This window comes from Bactrocera tryoni, unplaced genomic scaffold (assembly GCF_016617805.1).
Source record: "Bactrocera tryoni isolate S06 unplaced genomic scaffold, CSIRO_BtryS06_freeze2 scaffold_7, whole genome shotgun sequence".
Taxonomy (NCBI): domain Eukaryota; kingdom Metazoa; phylum Arthropoda; class Insecta; order Diptera; family Tephritidae; genus Bactrocera; species Bactrocera tryoni.
The window spans coordinates 10479284-10507278 of NW_024396366.1; the positions used below are offsets into that span (position 1 = coordinate 10479284).

The 27995-nt window shown below is 37.1% G+C and overlaps 2 protein-coding genes across 4 annotated transcripts in view; one reads left to right on the forward strand and one right to left on the reverse strand.

Annotated features, from left to right (window-relative positions):
• Positions 1–8959: 8959 nt before the first annotated feature.
• Positions 8960–27995, reverse strand: part of LOC120781377 (lysosomal thioesterase PPT2 homolog) — a 76396-nt gene continuing 57360 nt past the window's right edge. Inside the window, exons 2-5 of one of the 3 annotated variants that reach the window (XM_040113581.1) lie at positions 9805–9946; positions 9631–9738; positions 9305–9578; positions 8960–9247 (exon numbers count right to left, since the gene is read on the reverse strand). In XM_040113581.1, the coding sequence (XP_039969515.1) occupies positions 9049–9247; positions 9305–9578; positions 9631–9738; positions 9805–9946 (723 nt within the window). In that variant the 3' untranslated portion in view covers positions 8960–9048. Of the gene's footprint in view, positions 9248–9304; positions 9579–9630; positions 9739–9804; positions 9947–27995 lie in introns of those variants that run through there. The other 2 variants (XM_040113585.1, XM_040113583.1) reach the window with 2 other exon arrangements.
• LOC120781396 (lysosomal thioesterase PPT2 homolog) lies at positions 20908–27987 on the forward strand. The gene is made up of 6 exons (XM_040113605.1): positions 20908–20970; positions 26728–26829; positions 27001–27142; positions 27209–27316; positions 27369–27642; positions 27700–27987. Exons 1-6 carry the CDS (start codon positions 20908–20910, stop codon positions 27896–27898), a joined length of 888 nt encoding a protein of 295 aa, XP_039969539.1. The 3' UTR covers positions 27899–27987.

Sequence of the window (27995 nt, forward strand, 5' to 3'; positions counted from 1 at the left end):
ATGTAAAATTGATTTATTTTTAACCTTTTCGTGTTGGAGTTGTTCCACATTATAAAAAACGACAATCGATTAATATCTAAGATGATCTCTATTTTTTAGTTTTGTGACCTGCTAACTATCAGGTCTCAAATTTGAGTCAATATTTTGAGACTAACGCTAGAGACTGTTTAATAAATAGCAAATAGTCACAAATTGAGACTTTACCTCAAAATGTCTCAAATAGAGACTAGAGACTGGTTACAGAATCCGCTATTATGTTATACGTACAACCGTTAGGTGAACAAAACTATTTTACTGTGTAGCAACAGGTTGCAAAAATATAAAAAAATCACGTTGGTTCAATGGTATAAAAATTAAATGAATTATCCACAAAAATTGAAATAACACACTTTCCACTTCGGTAAAAAATAAAAATAATAAAAGATAAAAGATGTACATACTATAAGTAGCTCCTACATAGATCCTTAGATTGAGACATAGCATTATCAATAAGGTAAGGAAGCGCTAATTTAGAGTGTAATGGAACATTTCATACTTTTGTCAGGATCAAAACCAGAAATAAATTTCAGGTGCATCAGGTTGATTATATTGGGTCCATAGCAAGGTCTCACCCGATTTGATCCATTTAGCAGAAAAGATGCACCGTTGTTAGAAAAAAATGTTTCCTCAATTTTTTTTTTTATTTTTTTTATTTTTATAAAAGCTTACATAATAATACAATTATTATACAAACTTAAGAAAATACGCAGCACTAGCATCATGGGCTATCGGCCGACTGGTTATGTTATATGCGTCGAAGAAGGTCGCTGTCTTTCAAAAAGTTGTAGATTTTCGAAATGTTGTTGCTTGAGGGATCCATCAATAAAATTATTGGATCAGTATTATTGAAGTTTGACAGTCTATGAGTTTGAAGTGCTGGACAATGTTGCAGAAGATGCAATAGATTTAAATCTGAATCACAAAATGGGCATTGGTTGATCTGAGTGCCATTTAGTATGTGAGCGTGTGTGATAATGGAGTGGCCAATGCGAAGTCTGATATATGGAATGATATAATTAGATGAAAGCGATGACGGAAAGGATGGTTTGATACGATTTGAATTTATTCTAGAGTAGTGGTGTCTGTAATTCATCCAATCAAGCGCCAATTTAGTGGATCTTTGTTGAATAATAAGCCGTTTTATATCACTCTTAACAAACAAGGCAGATGTAGTTGTTGGAGTGATGCACACCTCCTTAGCCACCGAGTCCGCAAAAGTATTTCCAATGATTCCAGAGTGACCGGGTATCCACATTATTTTTAGTCTATGTGCTAACGAAAACAACAGCGATCTAATGCCAATAATGACGTCATTGTAGTTACTGCGGTTTTTTAAAGCTTGAAAACACGATAGACTATCTGTACAGATGATGAATTTACCAAGGTTTTGTTGGGCATACTGGACAGCTTTGAGAATACCCGTAGCTTCAGCGGTAAAAATTGAACAAAATGGAAATAATAAACCATACGATATTCTTTGTTGGTTATCATCAACTACAGCAAAAGATGTATGCGACGATTTGGAGCCATCAGTATATATAAACTGCCAACCAAAAGATTTGAAGTGCGCAGATAATTCCAAAAATCGAGATTTATACACAGTGCTTGGAGTGATGGATTTGCGAAGAAAAGTAAGATCACTAATAAAAGAAGATTCATTTACTTTCCACGGTGGAATATATTTACTGCAAGGCAGCAATATTTTAAGCGGCAACTCATTGGTTTTAGCAAACAAAGCACTTTTAAAAATAGAAGACGGTATTTTAGGAGACCTCTTTCTGCAAAGTGATGATTGAAAGTCCTTTTTTATAGTAAAGTTCGTGCTGAGTATGAGTTTTGAATAAAGCTTATTTAAGCTATCTTCCACTGCATCTTTTAGAGAAGGTAGGCCAGTTTCCGTCAGTATGTTTTTAATTGGCGATGTTGGAAACACTCGAAGAGAACAACGAACTGAAGAATGATAGGGCGCAGCAAGCATCTTTAGATGATTCTTAGAATGATGTCCATAAATTTCCAAGCCATAATTAATTACAGATGAGATGAGGGCTTTAGTGACGTTGACCAGTAAAGCCGAGCCGATGAGTGAGCGCTTACATGAGAGGTATTTAATAATATTTAAATTAACAAAAAGTCTTTTTCTTATATACTGACAATGTTTCTTAAATGTATACTTAGAGTCTAATACAATACCAAGGAACTTAATACTATCTGTACACAAAATGTTTGTATTATCAAATGTGAGCGTTGGGATAGTACATTGATGTTTTTTACAAATATGAAAAAGTTTCGATTTAGGAAAAGATATTGATGTGCCTGAAGTAGAGGACCAACGAGAAAGACGCAATAAAATTTCAGAGAAAGTAATTGTTACTGAAGTCAAATTTGAAGTTTTTGAGAATAAAATTAAATCATCAGCATAAATCTGATGCCGGATAGTAACAAAATCTGATAGAATGGTACTGATTTCATCAAATGCAATAGTAAATAGGATCACCGAGAGCGGTGACCCTTGTGGGGTACCATTATCTAATGGTAGAACAGAGGATGAAACATTGGATATGATAACACTTAATTTACGGTTGGATAGGAAAGATTTGACAAAGTTAAAAATACGAGAACCCACTCTCCACCTACTAAGCTGTCTTAACACTACATGAATCCCAATCCTGTCAAATGCTTTTAGGAAATCTAAAGAAAGAATAGAAACATGATTTTTGTGGGACAGAGTATCAGAGATAAAGTGATCAAGGTGCAGGAGAGCATCCAACGTACCCTGCCCCCTCTTGAACGCAACTTGGTTGTGCGAAATGAGATTATTAGATTGAGCATACCAGGCGAGTCTAGTAGCAATAATCTTTTCAATCAATTTACCTAAGGCAAGGAAGAAGGGAAATGGGACGATAACTGCTGACCACACCAGGAGGTTTACCAGGTTTTAAAATAGGAATAATCGCGCTAGTCTTCCAGAGGACAGGGTAGTTGCCACTGAGAAAAATACTATTGTAAAGTTTGACTAGACGGGATATAAGGAATGGAGGAAGGTGCTTGATGATAAGGTAAGAGATTTTATCAATGCCAGGAGTTTTGCCCTTGACTGACGAGATCAAGTTCAGATATATCGGCATCTAAATATTCAGCTGATTGAGATAAGGTGGAAGGAGGAAGGTAAGGAGAGCAAAGAGAAGAAAGTTTACTAGAGGAAAAATCAGAAGAGAAATTGGAGTCCAAAGAAATATTGGAAAAGTGGGTGGCAAACTCTAAGGCTATATCTTTGGGATATAGTAGAGTGCCCCGAGGAGTATTTAAATAAGTGATAGGAGAAGAAGGTGATAAACCAGCCAGTCTTTTCATATCAGTCCAGATTTTTCTAGAATCCGAAGAAGAAGTGATATTATTCGTAAATTCTTGGAAACAATGAACCTTAGCAGCCTTAGCTTTATGGCGAAAAAGTGCATTGGATTTTTTGTAAGCTATTAAGTTTGCACTAGAACGTAAACGTTTAAATTGATGCCATGCGATCTGTTTCAGATTTCTTAGTGCAGAAAGCTCATTATTCCACCAAAGAGGAGCAAGCTTGACTGGTTTAGAAGAAGAAAGGGGAAAAGAATAGTTAGAAGCAGAACGTATAATTTTTTGGATTCTAGAAGCCTCTTGATTTATATTGGAAGAAAAGGGGAAATAACGTGAATGCGAAAAACAGGCTTCTTCAAACCTATCCCAATCAGCCGAATCAGTTTTAAACCGAATCCTGGGCTTAAAAAATGAATGAGGGCGAGAAGTAGATATTTTGGAAAGGATGGGAAAATGATCACTGCCATGGAGATCATCAATACAACACCAGGATATTTTGAGGAGAGGGAGGCAGAACATATGGAAAGATCAATATTAGTGAAGGTAGAGTGAGTGGAAAAATGGGTGGGGGAACCATCATTTAAAACAATGCAGTTGGATCTTAGTAAGGCATCCTCAATGCTACGTCCCTTGGAGTTAGCCGAAGCAGAGCCCCAAAGGGGACTCCAAGCATTGAAGTCACCACACAAGATAAAAGGATTTGAACCGGAAGGAATAAGATTTAAAAATTCAGTAGTAGAAAATGATTGATCAGGAGGGGAATAAGCACAGATGATTGAAATTTTATAGGGGGCGAGGATCTCAATAGCTACAGAAGAAAAAATTGAAAGGGGTATGGGAAGTAATACGTGAGGTAGATTTCTTTTAACTAGGATGGCAACTCCCTGCTTGTTGGTGGTGTTATGTGGGAGATTAATAAAATATCCCACATAAGCCCTAGGGTAAAAGCTGAGGCATTATAAGATAGGTGAGTTTCATTCAACAGGATAATAGATGGATTGTACGATCCCATAAGTAACTCTAAGTTAATATAATTATTAACATAACCGTTAATGTTCCATTGAAGAAGTGTAATCATATCATATGTAAACTTATAAAAGAAAAAAGTTAAGCTACGAATATTTTATTTAAACTAAATGTCTTCATTGTAAGAAGGAAAATTGGGTAATGCAAGAGGATCTTGCGAGCAGGAGAGGGTGGGGGAGGGTGTGATAGGACAGGAGGAAAGGATATTGAGAGGAGAGTCAGAGATGGATAAAGGGGAAAAGAGAGGGGAAGGAGAAGTGACAGAAGAGGGGGTAGGATGGGTTGGAAGGGATTGTTTAGATGAATTGATGTCTGTAGTTGTTGTTAGATTAGTTTTGGTAGGATTGTTGGATTTGTTATTAGGTGTTGTTTCATTATTGATTTGATTAGTATTGTTAGAAATTTTAGCTATAGAGGCAAAAGAGTTTGCATTAGAAGTTGTATGAGAAAATTGAATTTTATACTTGGTAACAGCTTCACGCATACTACATTTATAAATAGTTTTAATTTTTAATATTTCTTTGGATTGTTGATATTTAGGGCAAGGATTAGGGTAATACGGACGGACAGTGAGGTTCCTCCAGGCAACATCAATTCTTTCAGGAAGTTTGTATTTATCAAAAGTTAATAAAACTACACCCGTAGGATTACGGGAGCCGTCAGCAATTCGTGAAAACTTATGTACAGCAGAAACACCCTGCTCCTTAAGACCATCAACAATATCTTCTTCTGATAAGTTATTCAGGAATGGGGCGTATATGGTGCCTTTAACCGTATTCAAAGTATTATGAAGCTTGACATTGATATGACCTCCGCCAGGTAAAATTTTTGCAGAAAGAAATTTGCTAGCTGTTTTGTTGTTATTAACAAAGAGCAGTAGGCTACCATCACGTAGCTCAGTAACTTTACTTACTTCCTTACTGATTGCTTGAATACCTTTATACGTAGCGAAGCATGATAACGAATTAAGTGGCTTGTTGTCGTCCAGCGATGACATGACCAAAAATTTTGGATCGTCCGTGTTTGAGACTGGTAATTCTGGAAATTGGTCTAACGGAATCGGATTTGGTTTTTTTCTTTTCTTTTTCATTATTGGAGATAATAGGGAAAACCTATTATCCCCTAATTTGGTGGCCCCAGGGGCCATAGTAAACGCGAATTTTAGTTTAACAAATTAAGAAATTAAGTGATTGAAAAGATATAAAACGATAAAAAATTAATTCACAAACAAAGCACGAGCGTAATATAAACGCAGAACAAACCGTTATACCGTTTTAACAAACTCAATAAGCACAGAGCGAAAAGAAACCGGTTACGATGACAGTTCGACGGTGAATGTTCCTCAATTTTATTGAAATAACTCAAATGTTTTCCGATATATGTATATATGCGGTATAAGCAAGTAAGGAAGCGCTAATTTTGGGTGTAATGAAACATTTCACACTTTTGTCAGTATAAAAACCAGAAATAATCTTCAGGTGCATCAGGTTGGTTATATTGGGTCTAAGGCAAGGTCTCACCCGATTTTATCCATTTAGCAGCAAAGGTGCACCGTTGTTAGAAAAACATTTTTCCTCAATTTTATTGAAATAACTCACATGTTTTCCGATATACGTATACAGGAAACCCGCAAACTGGTTGAATGAGGGTATTGAAGCTCTAAGAAGTAATTGCTACAAAGCGAGGCGCCAGTGTCAAAGGGGACGACAAACGGCGGATTTCACAATGCTAAACGAGCGCTTTAAACGAAAGCGAAATGAACTCAAGAAAGCAATAAAGAACAGCAAAGCCTGTTGTTTTAAAGAGCTCTGCAACAAGCTCGAAGAAAACCCGTGGGAAGATGCATATAAAATCGTCCGGTCAAAGATTAAAGACTATAAAGAACAAGCGCTTACATGCCCTAGTTTATTAAAGACGGTTTTCCAAACTCTTTTTCCGACGCAATTGCTACAAAGGCAGCAAATAAAAGAATCTGAAGCTACAAACGCACCGCCAGTCACTGACCAAGAAGCCATAGAAGCAGCAGAGAGATTCGCTAATAGTAAAGCATCAGGCCTAGATGGCATCCCGAATAAGCCCCTAAAACTGGCTATTAAATATAAACCCACCCCCTTTACGGGAGTTTATACACGATGTTTATGAGAGAGAGTATTCCCTAATATCTGGACACACACAGCGGCTAGTGCTTATAAAAAAGCCAAATAAACCAGCAGGGGAGCCAGGTTCCTACCGACCACTATGTATGCTGGACACAATAAGGAAAATACTGGAGCGTATTATCTGCCTGCGGCTAGAGCAACATCTAGAAAGAGAGCCGCCGGGCTTAGCCGAAAACCAATATGGCTTTCGAAGACACAGGTCAACAATAGACGCTATAAAAAAGGTAACGGAGGTCGCAAGCAAGGCTATTGAAGGAACCAGGTGGTTATATAGCTCCAAAGAATACTGCGCGGTAGTGACGTTCGACGTAAAAAATGCCATCAACTCGGCCTATTGCCCGCACATCATGGAAGCCCTGAAACAAAAGAAGACACCACTCTACCTGCTGAGGATCATATCCAGCTACCTCTCCGACAGATTACTGCTATATGATACATAAGAAGGTCCTAAAAACTACATGATAACAGGCGGTGTACCACAAGGCTCTGTACTAGGGCCGCTACTGTGGAATGTTTTGTATGACGGTGTGCTACGACTCCCATTGCCCAAAGAAATACAGATAATCGGGTACGCTGATGATATAGCAGTCACGGTAGTGGCAAAAGAAATAAGCCAGATAGAGTACCTGTGCAACCACGCGGCGATTAAAATAAAAGAATGACTCACGAAAGCAAAGCTCCAGTTAGCAAGCCAAAAAATCGAAGCGGTGCTGATAACGAGTAGGAAAAAACTAGAGGCGACTACGCTCAACATTGATGGATACAATATCCCAACGCAACAGTCGTTGAAATACCTGGGTGTAATTTCTGACGCGAGGCTAAATTATCGGGCCCACATCACGAAAGCCTGTGAGAAAGCAGCAAAGGTGATGGCTGCATTAAGTAGAATCATGGCCAACATAGGTGAATCTAGTCAGAAAGACGCGCTCTTCTGACAAAAGTTAGCCAATCAGTTCTAATGTACGCCGCACCCGTATGGGGACCAGCATTGCTGCACAAAACGTATGCGAATGCGGCAAAAGCAGTAGTTCGGTTAAGTGCAATCAGGGTAACGTTCGCTTCTCCGGACTGTGTCACACAAAGCGGCTGGAATTATTTCAGGTATCATGCCTCCAGATATTATAGCAATGGAGCTAAAAAGAATGTATGACAAAGCGAAAAACGCGGGCAGACGACTAAATAATCAAGAAAAACAGCAAGAAAGGCAAACCAACCTTAATGAGTGACAAAAACGATGGGAAGAAACAACAAAAGGTAGATGTACACACACGTTGATCAGAAACGTGCAAATGTGGGTAGAGAGACAACACGGAGAAACGGACTATTATTTGACGCAGTTCCTGACTGCGCACGGTTGCTTCAGAGAGTACTTACACAAATATGGACATGACGATGGGTTTGAGTGGTCTTTTTAGACAGTGATTTTAGACCGGTGATCCACATGGAGTTGGTAAATTTATAGATCGAGAGCCTTGTGAAGAAATGCCTAGCGGCGGTCCCGCAAGGAAAAATAAATAGCTAGAGGAGACGGAGTTAAGGTTTAGTACGTAAGCATCCTACCGCACTTGGTAACAATGGCTGCACATGCGCGTGTAGGATGAATCGTGCATGCCGTCTGAAACAGGACGGTATCTTTCGAAGATTCCCCCTCCGGTAACTAAAAAAAAAAAAACAAAACCAAAAAAAAAAAATATGTATATATGCGGTATAAGCCGTCGACTGCGATTTAGAATAACATCCCCCGATTTCATGGTTAAAATGGGTATGTACGCACAGAGGATGCCCTAGAGATCAGGAATATATACATACTATATGTATATAGTTTCCGCTGACTTATGGTTTTTGAGATATTTGCATTTAAAGTTCAAAAATTCAACTATTTAAAATGCGTGTTTCTCCGATTTATAATGAATTTTACACTTGTATTTTTAACTTTTATATCCACTAACACTTCACTTATTCGTTTTTAACCATTTATTTTATTTTGCAATCATCTAAATCCGTCAGAAAGTTAATGATCTTAAGAAAAGAGAAAGACTTAAAAACATTGATGCATTTCCAATGAAACTTAGTTACTTGCAGAACATTCAGACGTAAAAATTTTTGTTAAATGCACTTGTGTATTAAGGTAAACCTATTTGGTAGTAGTTACATGCCTTTCAAATAGATGCGGATCATTGTAGTGCATGGATAACGCGTTGAAAGCAGAAAGTAGAAGTGAATTGTAGAAAGCAAAGTAAAGAAGAAATGATAACTTGATATTTTGGGAGACTAAAAAACTTCAGAAAATTTATCAGAATGCGAACTGAGCGGCGAACTAATAAACATGATCTACAACGTGCGCAAAATATTACCCAGAACCGGATCAAATCATATAGAATATGTTAACTAATAAATATTCATGCATTTCGTAAATAGATTTTATGTACAAAATTAGGTTTTTTATTGAATTGCACAAGACCAAATAAAATATTTAATCCAAGTATGGAATAATTACTTCTTGTATGACGTGTCGATTTGTATGCCATGTAAGATGATGGACAAATGGCTTGATGATTATTACTAATTTGCCATTATTTTCGAGATATTTCAAACCAATTGCATCTTCAATGTATATTGGTCGCTTGTGTAGAGGTATTACATTCAATGTTGTGTTAAAATATCCAAAGTGACTGTAAGAAATCACTAATAAATTATTCAATTCATTACAATCGGATTGACTTACTAACCTAGATTCCCAAGGGGAAATTACGCCATCATTTGGACCTCCTATTAAAATCATTTTATTCAAACGAAGTAAAGTGTTTTTGTACTGGCTAGAATTATATGTTCGTATTTCATTATTTATTATTGGCAAAAATTTGCTAAATTTATAGTATAAATCTTGCTCTAAAGGATCATTCCAATAATTCGCTATCGATATGTGCTGCCCAATTTTTGAATAAAAAAGCTCATACGCAGTATTTGCTGCCAAATCCGGAAATACAAGATGCAAAAAATTCGCTGAAAGTAATATTGTATTTTGTAATGGCAATGGCTTTTTATATAAATTTACCTCCAAATTGACCAGCTTGTGGTGATGAAAGTGAAATGAAATTATTAATTTTATGAAAAGGAAGAGTTTGAATAGCAGCCCGAGCTATAAGTCCCCCTTGAGAGTACCCTGAATAAAAAAATATCAAAGATATAATTGCAAACATTAAATAGAGAAAACATATAGAAATCATGCCTACTACGTTGATACCATCGGGATATTTCCTTCCAATTACCTCCAAAAAACTACGAAACTCTAGAACTTGCCTCCAAGTATTTTCCAAACTAGACCATCCATCATATTTATCAAAGTTGTAAATTTTGGTATCAGGATGGGCCTGTAATATATAAGCAAATTCATTATTTACAAACTGTAATTTGAGAAAAAATATCTTGAAATGATATTAAATAAAGCAATGAAATTTTCATAGTGATGCGGACAGAACGGCAAGTCTGTATCACCATGAAAATTTGAATTGGTATCATTGAAAAATTTAGGCCAATTTACCTTCACATCCAGAAATAAACTAATTTCATGTTCACTTGACAATATTTTAATGTAAGACTCTTGATAAAATGAAAGCCCAGAGCTAATGAAAACAAAAGGTGCCTACGAAAACACCGCTTACGCGATTATAGCCGAGTTAACAACAGCGCGCCAGTCGTTTCTTCTTTTCGGTCCAAGGTTTTCGGTCCAAGGCTTGGTTCCAAGATAGACGAAATTATCTACAACTTCAAAGTTATGACTGTCAACAGTAACGTGAGTGCCAAGTCGCGAGCGCGACGACTGTTTGTTTGATGACAGGAGATATTTCGTCTTGCCCTCGTTCACTGTCAGACCCATTTGTTTTGCTTCCTTGTCCAGTCTGAAGAAAGCAGAACTAACGGCGCGGGTGTTAAGGCCGATGATATCAATATCATCGGCATACGCCAGTAGCTGTACACTCTTATAGAAGATGGTACCTTCTCTATTTAGTTCTGCGGCTCGAACTATTTTCTCCAGAAGCAGGTTGAAAAAGTCGCACGATAGGGGGTCGCCTTGTCTGAAACCTCGTTTGGTATCGAACGGCTCGGAGAGGTCCTTCCCGATTCTGACGGAGCTTTTGGTGTTGCTCAACGTCAGCTTACACAGCCGTATTAGTTTTGCGGGGATACCAAATTCAGACATCGCGGCATAAAGGCAGCTCCTTTTCGTGCTGTCGAAAGCAGCTTTGAAATCGATGAAGAGGTGGTGTGCGTCGATTCTCCTTTCACGGGTCTTTTCCAAGATTTGGCGCATGGTGAATATCTGGTCGGTTGTTGATTTGTTGATTCTCCAGGTCTGAAGCCACACTGATAAGGTCCAATAAGTTTGTTGACGGTGGGCTTTAATCTTTCACAGAATACGCTCGATAGAACCTTATATGCGATGTTGAGGAGGCTAATCCCACGGTAGTTGGCGCAGATTGTGGGGTCTCCTTTTTTATGGATTGGGCATAGCACACTTAAATTCCAATCGTTGGGCATGCTTTCGTCCGACCATATTTTACAAAGAAGCTGATGCATGCACCCTATCAGTTCTTCTCCGCCGTGTTTGAATAGCTCGGCCGGCAATCCGTCGGCTCCTGCCGCGTTGTTGTTCTTCAGGCGGGCAATTGCTATTGGGTTGGATAATGGAACGTCTGCTCCATCGTCATCGATTGGGGAATCGGGTTCTGCTTCTCCTGGTGTTGTGCGTTCACTGCCATTCAGCAGGCTGGAGAAGTGTTCCCTCCATAATTTAACTATGCTCTGGGCATCGGTCACTAGATCACCTTTGGGTTTTCATTGGTTAGATTTTTTACGTGGCGGGTCCGAAACCCAGCGCACAACCCTGCGGAGGGGATGTTTCGCCTTCTCACTTTAGCTCGCCTTCGAACGGATGTTCTTAGGCTACCCAGAGGATACTTGGTCAAAGACCGGAAGTAGTGAGCTGCTTGAGTCATATGTAAAAAAAAAAGAATCGTTTCTGGGCACTCCCAAGTGAATGGCGATCAGAGAACTTTCTCACTTGCGTGAACTTCTACATATGACTCCATCCTCCAAGTCGTATCGTTTACTTTCCACTTTTTTCATGATGCATTTATGTATGATAAAGATTGCAGTTTTTTAGAACAAAAACTGTAATAATAAGTAAAAAAGAAGAAACCAAACGGTTTAAAAAATTTAATATACCGAACTGTTATAAGTTACGACTTTATTTTGCATATAAATATTATTAGTAAATAAAGATTCACTGCCTTCTATACTTAGCTTTGTGTATTCAAACACATATGTACATATATTTAACAAACACAAAAATCAAAACAAATTCAATTATCTATTTATTTCCGGCCAATACCCCTTATGCTCAATAATGCAATAAGCAGGAGAAAGTCAAAACAAAAAAGCGAAGGCAAATCAAAAATATAGCAAGAAAAGAGAGCAAACTAAAGTAATCATACATAATTTTACATACAAACATACGGCAAAATCTGCCTGTGACGCAAAACACAAAATCTCAAAAAAACCAAAAGTTCAATCCACATTTGTAATTATCCAGCAATACCTCTTGTTCTTTGCCAAACAAAAGCAAGCAGGATTGTGGACAAAAAGGTAATTGATTTCTCTAACGAGCTCTCAATTGCTTACGAACATAGCATAACAAACAATTCGTGCATATTTATGTACAGTGCATATTGATCTCTTTGACGAGCTCTCAATTGCACAAAAACAAGTACATACAAGTCAATTATTAGGGTGTGCCTATATACGTATATAGAAAATACTTAAAAATTAAATTGCGGTTTAAAACAAATCATATAAAATAAAATTAAAATAAAAATAAATTTAAATAGCAAGTAATTAAGCAACGGTATTAATAAAACAAATAACCCGTCTTTTACGAAAAACAAAAAAAAAACGTTTATATACTTAAAAAAGTATTCAGTCACACTGAGAAACCTTTATTTCATTTAAAAAAAATATTTCTACATACAACCAAAATAATGGACAATAACAAAAACCGAAGTACACCTGCAGCTACACGCTCAAAACAGGTAGCTAGATTTATTACAGAAAGTGACAGTTTAACAAGGTACTGCACTAGATTTGCCTCTTCACCGATTCACGAAAACTCGGAATCGTTACTAGAAATCAAAATTATAAATCTCAACAATTTTTGGACTCGCCTCCAAGCGGCTCATGACGCCATAGTAGATTCTGACAGTTCAGATCTACCACAAAATTTTAAATCATCGGCTTACGATATTTACGAAAACTGCTTAGACCAGTACGAAGAAACAAAAGCTATGATCTCCGATCAACTAAAGCTCATTAAAGCATTTGCACCTACTCTCCACAGTAGAGTAGAGCTACCACAAATATACAGTCAACAGGCAAGTTCAGGCATCTACCTCGAGGTGCCCGCATGTGACACAGAAACATTCTGTGGAGGTTATGAAGAATGGCCATCCTTCCGGGACATGTTCACGGCCGTGTACACATAAACCATCCTCAACTATCACATGCGCAAAAATTGTATGACCTCAGATACAAAACTAAAGGTCAAGCAGGCGAAATAGTCAAACAGTTCGCATTAAATGACGACAATTTCAATTTGGCTTGGTAGGCTCTAAAAGCTAGATATGAAAACGACAGAATACTGCTCGATAAGCAAGTAACGACACTAATGAACTTGCCAAAAATTAAGAAAGGAACAAGTGTAGAATTCATCAAACTAAAGTCCACTGTTTCAAATTGTTTGTCGATTCAATCGACACTAAATATTCCCACAGACAGCTGGGACCCAATTCTGGTAAACATTTGTACCGCCGCATTACCAGAAAAGTCGTTACTTCTATGGGAGCAATCGCTCTCATCACGAAAAAAGTGCCCAACGTGGCAACAAATGAAAGATTTTCTCACCACCCAATATGAAATTGCGGAAAGGTTAGAAGAAAAAATAATCAAAACTAAGATTATTAAGCACGACCAAAATGGAAGCTTAAATAGACCCCAAGCTAAAAGCAAAAGCAAATCAAACAAAATTTTTAACAAAACACAATCGTTTACATCCGAACAAAGAAAACATACGTCATGCGAACTATGCACAAGAGGGCATAAGCTTAAAACTTGCGAGAAGTTTAAGAAATTAAATATTAACGAAAGGAACAACTTTGTCAGATCAAGAAGACTCTGTACAAACTGCTTGTCCTATACACACAATTTTAAAAATTGCAAAAGCAAATATAATTACTTATATTGTCACAAAAGACACAATTCAATGCTTCATTACAGCCGATATCCTATCTCACCCCAAAGAAGCGCTTATACACAAAGAACCACGGGAATAATTGCAAAAGCAAATCCCGAAAAACAAAATTTGAAAAATTGCCAAGAGACACCATGTTGCTCAATGGCACAAAAGTTCAAACGCTGCGGCAGAAGCACAAAATGGACTAGTTATAGAATCAGTTACCACCAGACCAGCTCAGATTGAGAACAAAAACCTTAATTCACAATTAAGTAAATCGCAAAAAATTAAAGAAACTTCCATTAGCAAACAAAACTATAAGAGATCAGTATTGTGAGCACTTCTCTAAAGCCACAACTACTGGATCAAATAATGGCCGGAACGTCGTACGACTACCACTAGAGCCAGAATTTTCCAATACTCCACAAATTGGTATAAAAACAAAATCAGAGTTACCTCTGACAGTCGATATATTAAAAGCGCATAAAACCTTCGACCCGCAGGATGGCTTTTGCCAATAATGATACAAAAATCATGCTTAAAAAATCTCAAGTTATGTGCTACTAAACGCCACATTAGTGCATACGCACTTAAATATAAAATACGAGTATAACAAAATTGTCTCCAAAAGTCGAAAAATCGACAAATTTTATACAATATTGCCCCATAGAGGTTTAAATTTTCAAAAATAAATAAAATAAAAAAGGAAGTTAAGGGATCACCATACTCCTAGTGCGATACATGGACGCACCTACTCTTACAAAAGGTCGCTTTTATCGCATCTGCCCAAGCGCTCCTCATATGGTGAGTTATGGAAATTATCTACTCCACGAATCGAAGCCGTCTCTATTCACGGCCACTCCCTCGCAAGATCCTTCTAGATCAGGCGTGGAGATACTATTCTTCAAAGAATAAATAAAATGCAAACCATTTCATAAAAGACAAAGAATACATTTCCGGTATACCAAATCAATAAAATAAGAAATTGTAAACCCGCAAAATATAGTTCGTAGCCATACACGCCTAAAAGTAAATAAATACAAAATATTATGTTTGAAACCAAAGCGACTTTCAGGATTTACAGCATGTATTCTGCGCCCTCGGCAACTCTACCAGCAGTACGCCGAAATACATGCAACATCATGTACATACGCAATACTAGGCAAAATATTCGCCTAGGGGGCCCAGGATGTTTAAATGAGTTAAGCATCCCCCTACTCTACCTGGGAAAAACTGGCGCACCTTACCAAGAGAGCATAATACACCACATCTGATGGCACCGTACACTTACTTCACCATAGCTGATGACACCAACACAACTCACCATACCTAAGCACCCACTCATCAAAAAGGATGGAGAGCGGGAAGCAGACACATTTCGTTCTAAGCATTTCGACCATCAACTTTCGCCATACACACATTCGCGGACACATTGCGCCCCGTCGTCATCACCCGGTCCTCTTCGCTACCGCATCGATACATAAATTGGATCTCCGTCTGATCGCCGTTGATCTTGTCATTGATTTTATATACATATGAGTGGCCTTATTTTTTCCTTTGGAATATTCCTTGTGAACCACGAATAATTTCGATTGCAAATTAAATGTGTCTTAAACTTGGTTCTCATGTGCATTTTCTTGTTTATCCGAGGTACTTAGTGCGACAGTGTGTGAATTATTAAAACAAATGAAACATAACTATACATTTAACTATAGATAGATTTTGTGACTGTAACTTACAGAATAGCCAAATTGTCTCAAGTCTCAAAAATTGTCTCTAACTTAAAATCTCAAATTTAGAGACTTCAAACTGTATCACAGTACAGAATCGCACGGTAAACTGTACAAGTCACTCATGATCCACGTTCTGCTATATGGTGCAAAGGCATGAACGATGACAACATCTGTTGAGTCGGCGCTACGAGTTTTCGAGAAAAGGTTCTGAGGAATATTTATAGTCCTTTACGTATTGGCAACGGCTAATACCGCACAATTGGCCATCCACTCCTTAATTGATTACCGACAACCAACTCAACAAAAACTTTTTTTTATTTTCTCCAAGTATTTAGTTACAAACATGTGTCTTTGGACCGTTGTGCAGTTCGTTAGAAACTCGCAATTCTTACATTCGGAACAATCATCAGATCTAGGGAAGTTTGTCCATCTTCGCGTTCCCATATGCCATTGCATCTAGACTCCAACTTTAAACAAGTCCATCGTGCCCAATATGCTTTTGCGACTGGGCTTTCTGCAGCTATTTCTTCCCTTGTTGACCAATCGTTCACCTCCACTCCATGTATTACACTTTTAAAATCTGAATCTTCTTGCTGACATTTTCGTAGTACCTCCGAATCCCAGTATGATGTTATTGTCATTGATCGGACATTTGTAATAGAACATTTTTAGCGGAATTTTTGCACTTCAAACTACATGACTACTACCCTTCCGATGTTCTATAAAGTCATATTTTTAGAGAGTCTCTCAATCTACCGTGCTTACCTCCTACTGCATTCCGACGACGATCTTGGGACCATGTATGCCAACATTGGCGAAGTAATTAACCGATTCTTCAGAGTTTGTAAAACCATACCTGTTCTATATTCCACTCAAAGACCGTTTCTTCATGAATTCAAGTAGACTACTAACTAAGCTGCCAAAATTTCAACGAATCATGGATAATATAGACACAGTCTAAGGAAACTCCGCAATTCATATAGATTTTTAGGAGTAGGCCAATCTTTTACTGCTCCTTTCATTACCTGTGCAGATACCCTTCGTTGTCACCTTGTGTTTTAAGTACCTTACTTCCTTTTTGAAAAGGAAACACTTCTTCGGGTTCTTCCAAGTTCTTAAGGTGTTCATCGAAGCTTTTACTCAACACGATGATATCGTCGAGGTATACTAAACAAGTCTTTCAGTGCTTTTAACATCTGGTCCATAAGTCTCTCAAAGGTAGCAAGAGTGTTACATAATCCAACGGGCATTACGGCAAATTGCCATAGACTATCTCGAACGCTGTAAGCCGTATTTTCTTTGTCATCACCACTTTTCAAATGAAGTGTTGAGAACCATTTTGTGCCTGCTAACGAGACCATCGTTTCTAGGTAATGGATAAAACTGTATTTCTTCGTTACGTCATCCAACCCTTTATAATCCACACAAAACCTCATCTTGCAATCTTTCTTGAATTCCAAGGACTCACTGATGGTTCAATTATTCCGCTTTCGCTCATTTCACATATGGCCAGACTTACGTTTTGCTAAAGTAGCGTTTCGAAGAAACGTAAGAAGGAGTTGCTTAGCCTTATTCTGCGGTCTGTCTCTAGTTCCTTGGCCCATGCGTTAATTTCGCTCGATATGTCGTTTTCGCCCATGAAATCTTTTTAAAGACGTATTTCACAATTTATCACGGTCTCAATCTCCTGAAACTGCTTTAATTAAGCTCTTTTGGACAAATTTGTTGATGAATTGCACTCAAACTCTGATTGGAAGACATTTATCTTGCCAGGGTTTTGCCTATAAGTAAATTTGGTGAAGATTGTTCTGTGGCTTCAACAACTGATTTGCCACTCCAATTAGGACGGATTGGGTTTACTTTAGTATCTCATTTTCATTGCTTATTCCTCTTAAATGCGTGCACGGATTTTTTTAAATTTATATAGCACGGATAGCCAATGAATTAAACTTTGGTTTAAATGTAAATTTATTGTTAAATGTTAATTTGTTTTTTAGATATAAGTAAGCAAAAAACGCACATTTTCACATTTGCTCAAATAATGGCTCTCTTCTTTTGAGGTTTTTGTTGCACTGCTTGCAAAAAATTTAACCAATTTAACACACACACATTCTTTGAAATATATTTAACTGAATTAATGATAAATTATGAATTTTAAGTTGCAATTTTATGTACAATTTAAGAAATAAAACAGCTTTCAATTACGTGTTATACTGTTCCTTGAAATGTAAGCAAAATTACTGAATATGAACTGTCAAACGGCGAAGAAAATAAGCACAAAAGGAATACAGTAATAACCCAACAAATCAAAATGGTAGGTCTTATATACATTTGGGTTACTTTACATAGGACTCGTTTCGGATCGAAGGTTGAAAGTATTAACAAAATACGTCCATATAACGAAAATTTGGAATAAAAAATTGCGCGATTTAACCAATTTAGCACACACACATTCTTTGAAATATATTTAATTGAATTAATGATAAATTATGAATTTTAAGTTGCAATTTTATGTACAATTTAATAAATAAAACAGCTTTCAATTACGTGTTATACTGTTCCTTGAAATGTAAGCAAAATTACTGAATATGAACTGTCAAACGGCGAAGAAAATAAGCACAAAAGGAATACAGTAATAACCCAACAAATCAAAATGGTAGGTCTTATATACATTTGGGTTACTTTACATAGGACTCGTTTCGGATCGAAGGTTGAAAGTATTAACAAAATACGTCCATATAACGAAAATTTGGAATAAAAAATTGCAAGATTCGAAAATACGTCCATATAACGAAAATTTGGAATAAAAAATTGCGCGATTTTTTATTCCAAATTTTCGTTATATGGACGTATTTTGTTAATACTTTCAATTTTTTATTCCAAATTTTCGTTATATGGACGTATTTTCGAATCGCGCAATTTTTTATTCCCAATTTTCGTTATATGGACGTATTTTGTTAATATCGGGTGATTTTTTTAAGAGCTTTATAACTTTTTTTTAAAAAAAAACGCATAAAATTTGCAAAATCTCATCGGTTCTTTATTTGAAACGTTAGATTGGTTCATGACATTTACTTTTTGAAGATAATTTCATTTAAATGCTGATAAACCGCGGCTGCGTCTTAGGTGGTCCATTCGGAAAGTCCAATTTTGGGCAACTTTTTCGAGCATTTCGGCCGGAATAGCCCGAATTTCTTCGGAAATGTTGTCTTCCAAAGCTGGAATAGTTGCTGGCTTATTTCTTCGTTATATGGACGTATCTTTTTGTTAATAGTTTTCCCTCTTTTTTATAACGTATTTGAAAGCAATTTTTCGTTATATGGACGTATTTTCCGTTGCAATTTTTTATTCCAAATTTTCGTTATATGGACGTATTTTGTTAATACTTTCAACCTTCGATCCGAAACGGAGTCCTATGTAAAGTAACTCAAATGTATATAAGACCTTACCATTTTGATTTGTTGGGTTATTACTGTATTCAACTTTTGTGTTTATCTTTCTTCGCCGTATTGACAGTTCACTATTCAGTAATTTTGCTTACATTTCAAGGAACAAGTATAACACGTAATTGAAAGCTTTGTTTTATTTCTTAGAATTGTACATAAAATTGCAACTTAAAATTCATAATTTATCATTAATTCAATTAAATATATTTCAAAGAATGTGTGTGTGTTAAATTGGTTAAATTTTTTGCAAGCAGTGCAACAAAAACCTCAAAAGAAGAGAGCCATTATTTGAGCAAATGTGAAAATGTGCGTTTTTTGCTTACTTATATCTAAAAACAAATTAACATTTAACAATAAATTTACATTTAAACCAAAGTTTAATTCATTGGCTATCCGTGCTATATAAATTTAAAAAAATCCGTGCACGCATTTAAGAGGAATAAGCAATGAAAATGAGATACTAAAGTAAACCCAATCCGTCCTAATTGGAGTGGCAAATCAGTTGTTGAAGCCACAGAACAATCTTCACCAAATTTACTTATAGGCAAAACCCTGGCAAGATAAATGTCTTCCAATCAGAGTTTGAGTGCAATTCATCAACAAATTTGTCCAAAAGAGCTTAATTAAAGCAGTTTCAGGAGATTGAGACCGTGATAAATTGTGAAATACGTCTTTAAAAAGATTTCATGGGCGAAAACGACATATCGAGCGAAATTAACGCATGGGCCAAGGAACTAGAGACAGACCGCAGAATAAGGCTAAGCAACTCCTTCTTACGTTTCTTCGAAACGCTACTTTAGCAAAACGTAAGTCTGGCCATATGTGAAATGAGCGAAAGCGGAATAATTGAACCATCAGTGAGTCCTTGGAATTCAAGAAAGATTGCAAGATGAGGTTTTGTGTGGATTATAAAGGGTTGGATGACGTAACGAAGAAATACAGTTTTATCCATTACCTAGAAACGATGGTCTCGTTAGCAGGCACAAAATGGTTCTCAACACTTCATTTGAAAAGTGGTGATGACAAAGAAAATACGGCTTACAGCGTTCGAGATAGTCTATGGCAATTTGCCGTAATGCCCGTTGGATTATGTAACACTCTTGCTACCTTTGAGAGACTTATGGACTAGATGTTAAAAGCACTGAAAGACTTGTTTAGTATACCTCGACGATATCATCGTGTTGAGTAAAAGCTTCGATGAACTCCTTAAGAACTTGGAAGAACCCGAAGAAGTGTTTCCTTTTCAAAAAGGAAGTAAGGTACTTAAAACACAAGGTGACAACGAAGGGTATCTGCACAGGTAATGAAAGGAGCAGTAAAAGATTGGCCTACTCCTAAAAATCTATATGAATTGCGGAGTTTCCTTAGACTGTGTCTATATTATCCATGATTCGTTGAAATTTTGGCAGCTTAGTTAGTAGTCTACTTGAATTCATGAAGAAACGGTCTTTGAGTGGAATATAGAACAGGTATGGTTTTACAAACTCTGAAGAATCGGTTAATTACTTCGCCAATGTTGGCATACATGGTCCCAAGATCGTCGTCGGAATGCAGTAGGAGGTAAGCACGGTAGATTGAGAGACTCTCTAAAAATATGACTTTATAGAACATCGGAAGGGTAGTAGTCATGTAGTTTGAAGTGCAAAAATTCCGCTAAAAATGTTCTATTACAAATGTCCGATCAATGACAATAACATCATACTGGGATTCGGAGGCACTATGAAAATGTCAGCAAGAAGATTCAGATTTAAAAGTGTAATACATGGAGTGGAGGTGAACGATTGGTCAACAAGGGAAGAAATAGCTGCAGAAAGCCCAGTCGCAAAAGCATATTCGGCACGATGGACTTGTTTAAAGTTGGAGTCTAGATGCAATGCATATGGGAACGCGAAGATGGACAAACTTCCCTAGATCTGATGATTGTTCCGAATGTAAGAATTGCGAGTTTCTAACGAACTGCACAACGGTCCAAAGACACATGTTTGTAACTAAATACTTGGAGAAAATAAAAAAAGTTTTTGTTGAGTTGGTTGTCGGTAATCAATTAAGGAGTGGATGGCCAATTGTGCGGTATTAGCCGTTGCCAATACGTAAAGGACTATAAATATTCCTCAGAACCTTTTCTCGAAAACTCGTAGCGCCGACTCAACAGATGTTGTCATCGTTCATGCCTTTGCACCATATAGCAGAACGTGGATCATGAGTGACTTGTACAGTTTACTGTGCGATTCTGTACTGTGATACAGTTTGAAGTCTCTAAATTTGAGATTTTAAGTTAGAGACAATTTTTGAGACTTGAGACAATTTGGCTATTCTGTAAGTTACAGTCACAAAATCTATCTATAGTTAAATGTATAGTTATGTTTCATTTGTTTTAATAATTCACACACTGTCGCACTAAGTACCTCGGATAAACAAGAAAATGCACATGAGAACCAAGTTTAAGACACATTTAATTTGCAATCGAAATTATTCGTGGTTCACAAGGAATATTCCAAAGGAAAAAATAAGGCCACTCATATGTATATAAAATCAATGACAAGATCAACGGCGATCAGACGGAGATCCAATTTATGTATCGATGCGGTAGCGAAGAGGACCGGGTGATGACGACGGGGCGCAATGTGTCCGCGAATGTGTGTATGGCGAAAGTTGATGGTCGAAATGCTTAGAACGAAATGTGTCTGCTTCCCGCTCTCCATCCTTTTGATGAGTGGGTGCTTAGGTATGGTGAGTTGTGTTGGTGTCATCAGCTATGGTGAAGTAAGTGTACGGTGCCATCAGATGTGGTGTATTATGCTCTCTTGGTAAGGTGCGCCAGTTTTTCCCAGGTAGAGTAGGGGGATGCTTAACTCATTTAAACATCCTGGGCCCCCTAGGCGAATATTTTGCCTAGTATTGCGTATGTACATGATGTTGCATGTATTTCGGCGTACTGCTGGTAGAGTTGCCGAGGGCGCAGAATACATGCTGTAAATCCTGAAAGTCGCTTTGGTTTCAAACATAATATTTTGTATTTATTTACTTTTAGGCGTGTATGGCTACGAACTATATTTTGCGGGTTTACAATTTCTTATTTTATTGATTTGGTATACCGGAAATGTATTCTTTGTCTTTTATGAAATGGTTTGCATTTTATTTATTCTTTGAAGAATAGTATCTCCACGCCTGATCTAGAAGGATCTTGCGAGGGAGTGGCCGTGAATAGAGACGGCTTCGATTCGTGGAGTAGATAATTTCCATAACTCACCATATGAGGAGCGCTTGGGCAGATGCGATAAAAGCGACCTTTTGTAAGAGTAGGTGCGTCCATGTATCGCACTAGGAGTATGGTGATCCCTTAACTTCCTTTTTTATTTTATTTATTTTTGAAAATTTAAACCTCTATGGGGCAATATTGTATAAAATTTGTCGATTTTTCGACTTTTGGAGACAATTTTGTTATACTCGTATTTTATATTTAAGTGCGTATGCACTAATGTGGCGTTTCGTAGCACATAACTTGAGATTTTTTAAGCATGATTTTTGTATCATTATTGGCAAAAGCCATCCTGCGGGTCGAAGGTTTTATGCGCTTTTAATATATCGACTGTCAGAGGTAACTTTGACTTTGTTTTTTATACCAATTTGTGGAGTATTGGAAAATTCTGGCTCTAGTGGTAGTCGTACGACGTACCGGCCATTATTTGATCCAGTAGTTGTGGCTTTAGAGAAGTGCTCACAATACTGATCTCTTATAGTTTTGTTTGCTAATGGAAGTTTCTTTAATATTTGCGATTTACTTAATTGTGAATTACGGTTTTTGTTCTCAATCTGAGCTGGTCTGGTGGTAACTGATTCTATAACTAGTCCATTTTGTGCTTCGCTGTGCAGCGTTTGAACTTTTTGTGCCATTGAGCAACATGGTGTCTCTTGGCAATTTTTCAAATTTTGTTTTTCGGGATTTGCTTTTGCAATTATTCCCGTGGTTCTTTGTGTATAAGCGCTTCTTTGGGGTGAGATAGGATATCGGCTGTAATGAAGCATTGAATTGTGTCTTTTGTGACAATATAAGTAATTATATTTGCTTTTGCAATTTTTAAAATTGTGTGTATAGGACAAGCAGTTTGTACAGAGTCTTCTTGATCTGACAAAGTTGTTCCTTTCGTTAATATTTAATTTCTTAAACTTCTCGCAAGTTTTAAGCTTATGCCCTCTTGTGCATAGTTCGCATGACGTATGTTTTCTTTGTTCGGATGTAAACGATTGTGTTTTGTTAAAAATTTTGTTTGATTTGCTTTTGCTTTTAGCTTGGGGTCTATTTAAGCTTCCATTTTGGTCGTGCTTAATAATATTAGTTTTGATTATTTTTTCTTCTAACCTTTCCGCAATTTCATATTGGGTGGTGAGAAAATCTTTCATTTGTTGCCACGTTGGGCACTTTTTTCGTGATGAGAGCGATTGCTCCCATAGAAGTAACGACTTTTCTGGTAATGCGGCGGTACAAATGTTTACCAGAATTGGGTCCCAGCTGTCTGTGGGAATATTTAGTGTCGATTGAATCGACAAACAATTTGAAACAGTGGACTTTAGTTTGATGAATTCTACACTTGTTCCTTTCTTAATTTTTGGCAAGTTCATTAGTGTCGTTACTTGCTTATCGAGCAGTATTCTGTCGTTTTCATATCTAGCTTTTAGAGCCTACCAAGCCAAATTGAAATTGTCGTCATTTAATGCGAACTGTTTGACTATTTCGCCTGCTTGACCTTTAGTTTTGTATCTGAGGTCATACAATTTTTGCGCATGTGATAGTTGAGGATGGTTTATGTACACGGCCGTGAACATGTCCCGGAAGGATGGCCATTCTTCATAACCTCCACAGAATGTTTCTGTGTCACATGCGGGCACCTCGAGGTAGATGCCTGAACTTGCCTGTTGACTGTATATTTGTGGTAGCTCTACTCTACTGTGGAGAGTAGGTGCAAATGCTTTAATGAGCTTTAGTTGATCGGAGATCATAGCTTTTGTTTCTTCGTACTGGTCTAAGCAGTTTTCGTAAATATCGTAAGCCGATGATTTAAAATTTTGTGGTAGATCTGAACTATCAGAATCTACTATGGCGTCATGAGCCGCTTGGAGGCGAGTCCAAAAATTGTTGAGATTTATAATTTTGATTTCTAGTAACGATTCCGAGTTTTCGTGAATCGGTGAAGAGGCAAATCTAGTGCAGTACATTGTTAAACTGTGACTTTCTGAAATAAATCTAGCAACCTGTTTTGAGCGTGTAGCTGCAGGTGTACTTCGATATTTGTTATTGTTCATTATTTTGGTTGTATGTAGAAATATTTTTTTAAAATGAAATAAAGGTTTCTCAGTGTGACTGAATACTTTTTTAAGTATATAAACGTTTTTTTTTTTTGTTTTTCGTAAAAGACGGATTATTTGTTTTATTAATACCGTTGCTTATTTACTTGCTATTTAAATTTTTTTTTATTTTAATTTTATTTTATATGATTTGTTTTAAACCGCAATTTTATTTTTAAGTATTTTCTATATACGTATATAGGCACACCCTAATAATTGGCTTGACTTGTTTTTGTGCAATTGAGAGCTCGTCAAAGAGATCAATATGCATTGTACATAAATATGCACGAATTGTTTGTTATGCTATGTTCGTAAGTAATTGAGAGCTCGTTAGACAGATCAATTAGCTTTTTGTCCACAATCCTGCTTGCTTTTGTTTGGCAAAGAACAAGAGGTATTGCTGGATAATTACAAATGTGGATTGAACTTTTGGTTTTTTTGAGATTTTGTGTTTTGCGTCACAGGCAGATTTTGCCGTATGTTTGTATGTAAAATTATGTATGATTACTTTAGTTTGCTCTCTTTTCTTGCTATATTTTTGATTTGCCTTCGCTTTTTTGTTTTGACTTTCTCCTGCTTATTGCATTATTGAGCATAAGGGGTATTGGCCGGAAATAAATAGATAATTGAATTTGTTTTGATTTTTGTGTTTGTTAAATATATGTACATATGTGTTTGAATACACAAAGCTAAGTATAGAAGGCAGTGAATCTTTATTTACTAATAATATTTATATGCAAAATAAAGTCGTAACTTATAACAGTTCGGTATATTAAATTTTTTAAACCGTTTGGTTTCTTCTTTTTTACTTATTATTACAGTTTTTGTTCTAAAAAACTGCAATCTTTATCATACATAAATGCATCATGAAAAAAGTGGAAAGTAAACGATACGACTTGGAGGATGGAGTCATATGTAGAAGTTCACGCAAGTGAGGAAAGTTCTCTGATCGCCATTCACTTGGGAGTGCCCAGAAACGATTCTTTTACATATGACTCAAGCAGCTCACTACTTCCGGTCTTTGACCAAGTATCCTCTGGGTAGCCTAAGAACATCCGTTCGAAGGCGAGCTAAAGTGAGAAGGCGAAACATCCCCTCCGCAGGGTTGTGCGCTGGGTTTCGGACCCGCCACGTAAAAAATCTAACCAATGAAAACCCAAAGGTGATCTAGTGACCGATGCCCAGAGCATAGTTAAATTATGGAGGGAACACTTCTCCAGCCTGCTGAATGGCAGTGAACGCACAACACCAGGAGAAGCAGAACCCGATTCCCCAATCGATGACGATGGAGCAGACGTTCCATTATCCAACCCAATAGCAATTGCCCGCCTGAAGAACAACAACGCGGCAGGAGCCGACGGATTGCCGGCCGAGCTATTCAAACACGGCGGAGAAGAACTGATAGGGTGCATGCATCAGCTTCTTTGTAAAATATGGTCGGACGAAAGCATGCCCAACGATTGGAATTTAAGTGTGCTATGCCCAATCCATAAAAAAGGAGACCCCACAATCTGCGCCAACTACCGTGGGATTAGCCTCCTCAACATCGCATATAAGGTTCTATCGAGCGTATTCTGTGAAAGATTAAAGCCCACCGTCAACAAACTTATTGGACCTTATCAGTGTGGCTTCAGACCTGGAAAATCAACAAATCAACAACCGACCAGATATTCACCATGCGCCAAATCTTGGAAAAGACCCGTGAAAGGAGAATCGACGCACACCACCTCTTCATCGATTTCAAAGCTGCTTTCGACAGCACGAAAAGGAGCTGCCTTTACGCCGCGATGTCTGAATTTGGTATCCCCGCAAAACTAATACGGCTGTGTAAACTGACGTTGAGCAACACCAAAAGCTCCGTCAGGATCGGGAAGGACCTCTCCGAGCCGTTCGATCCCAAACGAGGTTTCAGACAAGGCGACTCCCTATCGTGCGACTTCTTCAACCTGCTTCTGGAGAAAATAGTTCGAGCCGCAGAACTAAATAGAGAAGGTACCATCTTCTATAAGAGTGTACAGCTATTGGCGTATGCCGATGATATTGATATCATCGGCCTTAACACCCGCGCCGTTAGTTCTGCTTTCTTCAGACTGGACAAGGAAGCAAAACAAATGGGTCTGACAGTGAACGAGGGCAAGACGAAATATCTCCTGTCATCAAACAAACAGTCGTCGCGCTCGCGACTTGGCACTCACGTTACTGTTGACAGTCATAACTTTGAAGTTGTAGATAATTTCGTCTATCTTGGAACCAAGCCTTGGACCGAAAACCTTGGACCGAAAAGAAGAAACGACTGGCGCGCTGTTGTTAACTCGGCTATAATCGCGTAAGCGGTGTTTTCGTAGGCACCTTTTGTTTTCATTAGCTCTGGGCTTTCATTTTATCAAGAGTCTTACATTAAAATATTGTCAAGTGAACATGAAATTAGTTTATTTCTGGATGTGAAGGTAAATTGGCCTAAATTTTTCAATGATACCAATTCAAATTTTCATGGTGATACAGACTTGCCGTTCTGTCCGCATCACTATGAAAATTTCATTGCTTTATTTAATATCATTTCAAGATATTTTTTTCTCAAATTACAGTTTGTAAATAATGAATTTGCTTATATATTACAGGCCCATCCTGATACCAAAATTTACAACTTTGATAAATATGATGGATGGTCTAGTTTGGAAAATACTTGGAGGCAAGTTCTAGAGTTTCGTAGTTTTTTGGAGGTAATTGGAAGGAAATATCCCGATGGTATCAACGTAGTAGGCATGATTTCTATATGTTTTCTCTATTTAATGTTTGCAATTATATCTTTGATATTTTTTTATTCAGGGTACTCTCAAGGGGGACTTATAGCTCGGGCTGCTATTCAAACTCTTCCTTTTCATAAAATTAATAATTTCATTTCACTTTCATCACCACAAGCTGGTCAATTTGGAGGTAAATTTATATAAAAAGCCATTGCCATTACAAAATACAATATTACTTTCAGCGAATTTTTTGCATCTTGTATTTCCGGATTTGGCAGCAAATACTGCGTATGAGCTTTTTTATTCAAAAATTGGGCAGCACATATCGATAGCGAATTATTGGAATGATCCTTTAGAGCAAGATTTATACTATAAATTTAGCAAATTTTTGCCAATAATAAATAATGAAATACGAACATATAATTCTAGCCAGTACAAAAACACTTTACTTCGTTTGAATAAAATGATTTTAATAGGAGGTCCAAATGATGGCGTAATTTCCCCTTGGGAATCTAGGTTAGTAAGTCAATCCGATTGTAAAGAATTGAATAATTTATTAGTGATTTCTTACAGTCACTTTGGATATTTTAACACAACATTGAATGTAATACCTCTACACAAGCGACCAATATACATTGAAGATGCAATTGGTTTGAAATATCTCGAAAATAATGGCAAATTAGTAATAATCATCAAGCCATTTGTCCATCATCTTACATGGCATACAAATCGACACGTCATACAAGAAGTAATTATTCCATACTTGGATTAAATATTTTATTTGGTCTTGTGCAATTCAATAAAAAACCTAATTTTGTACATAAAATCTATTTACGAAATGCATGAATATTTATTAGTTAACATATTCT

What these genes read in the sequence shown, in the direction of transcription:
- LOC120781396 (XM_040113605.1), top strand. Translation starts at nt 20,908, where the DNA reads ATGCAATGCATATGGGAACGCGAAGATGGACAAACTTCCCTAGATCTG. An exon ending in CGATGGTATCAACGTAGTAG is followed by an intron (nt 27,143 to 27,208) that starts GCATGATTTCTA and finishes TTTTTTATTCAG; the next exon opens with GGTACTCTCAAGGGGGACTT. An exon ending in ACAAGCTGGTCAATTTGGAG is followed by an intron (nt 27,317 to 27,368) that starts GTAAATTTATAT and finishes TATTACTTTCAG; the next exon opens with CGAATTTTTTGCATCTTGTA.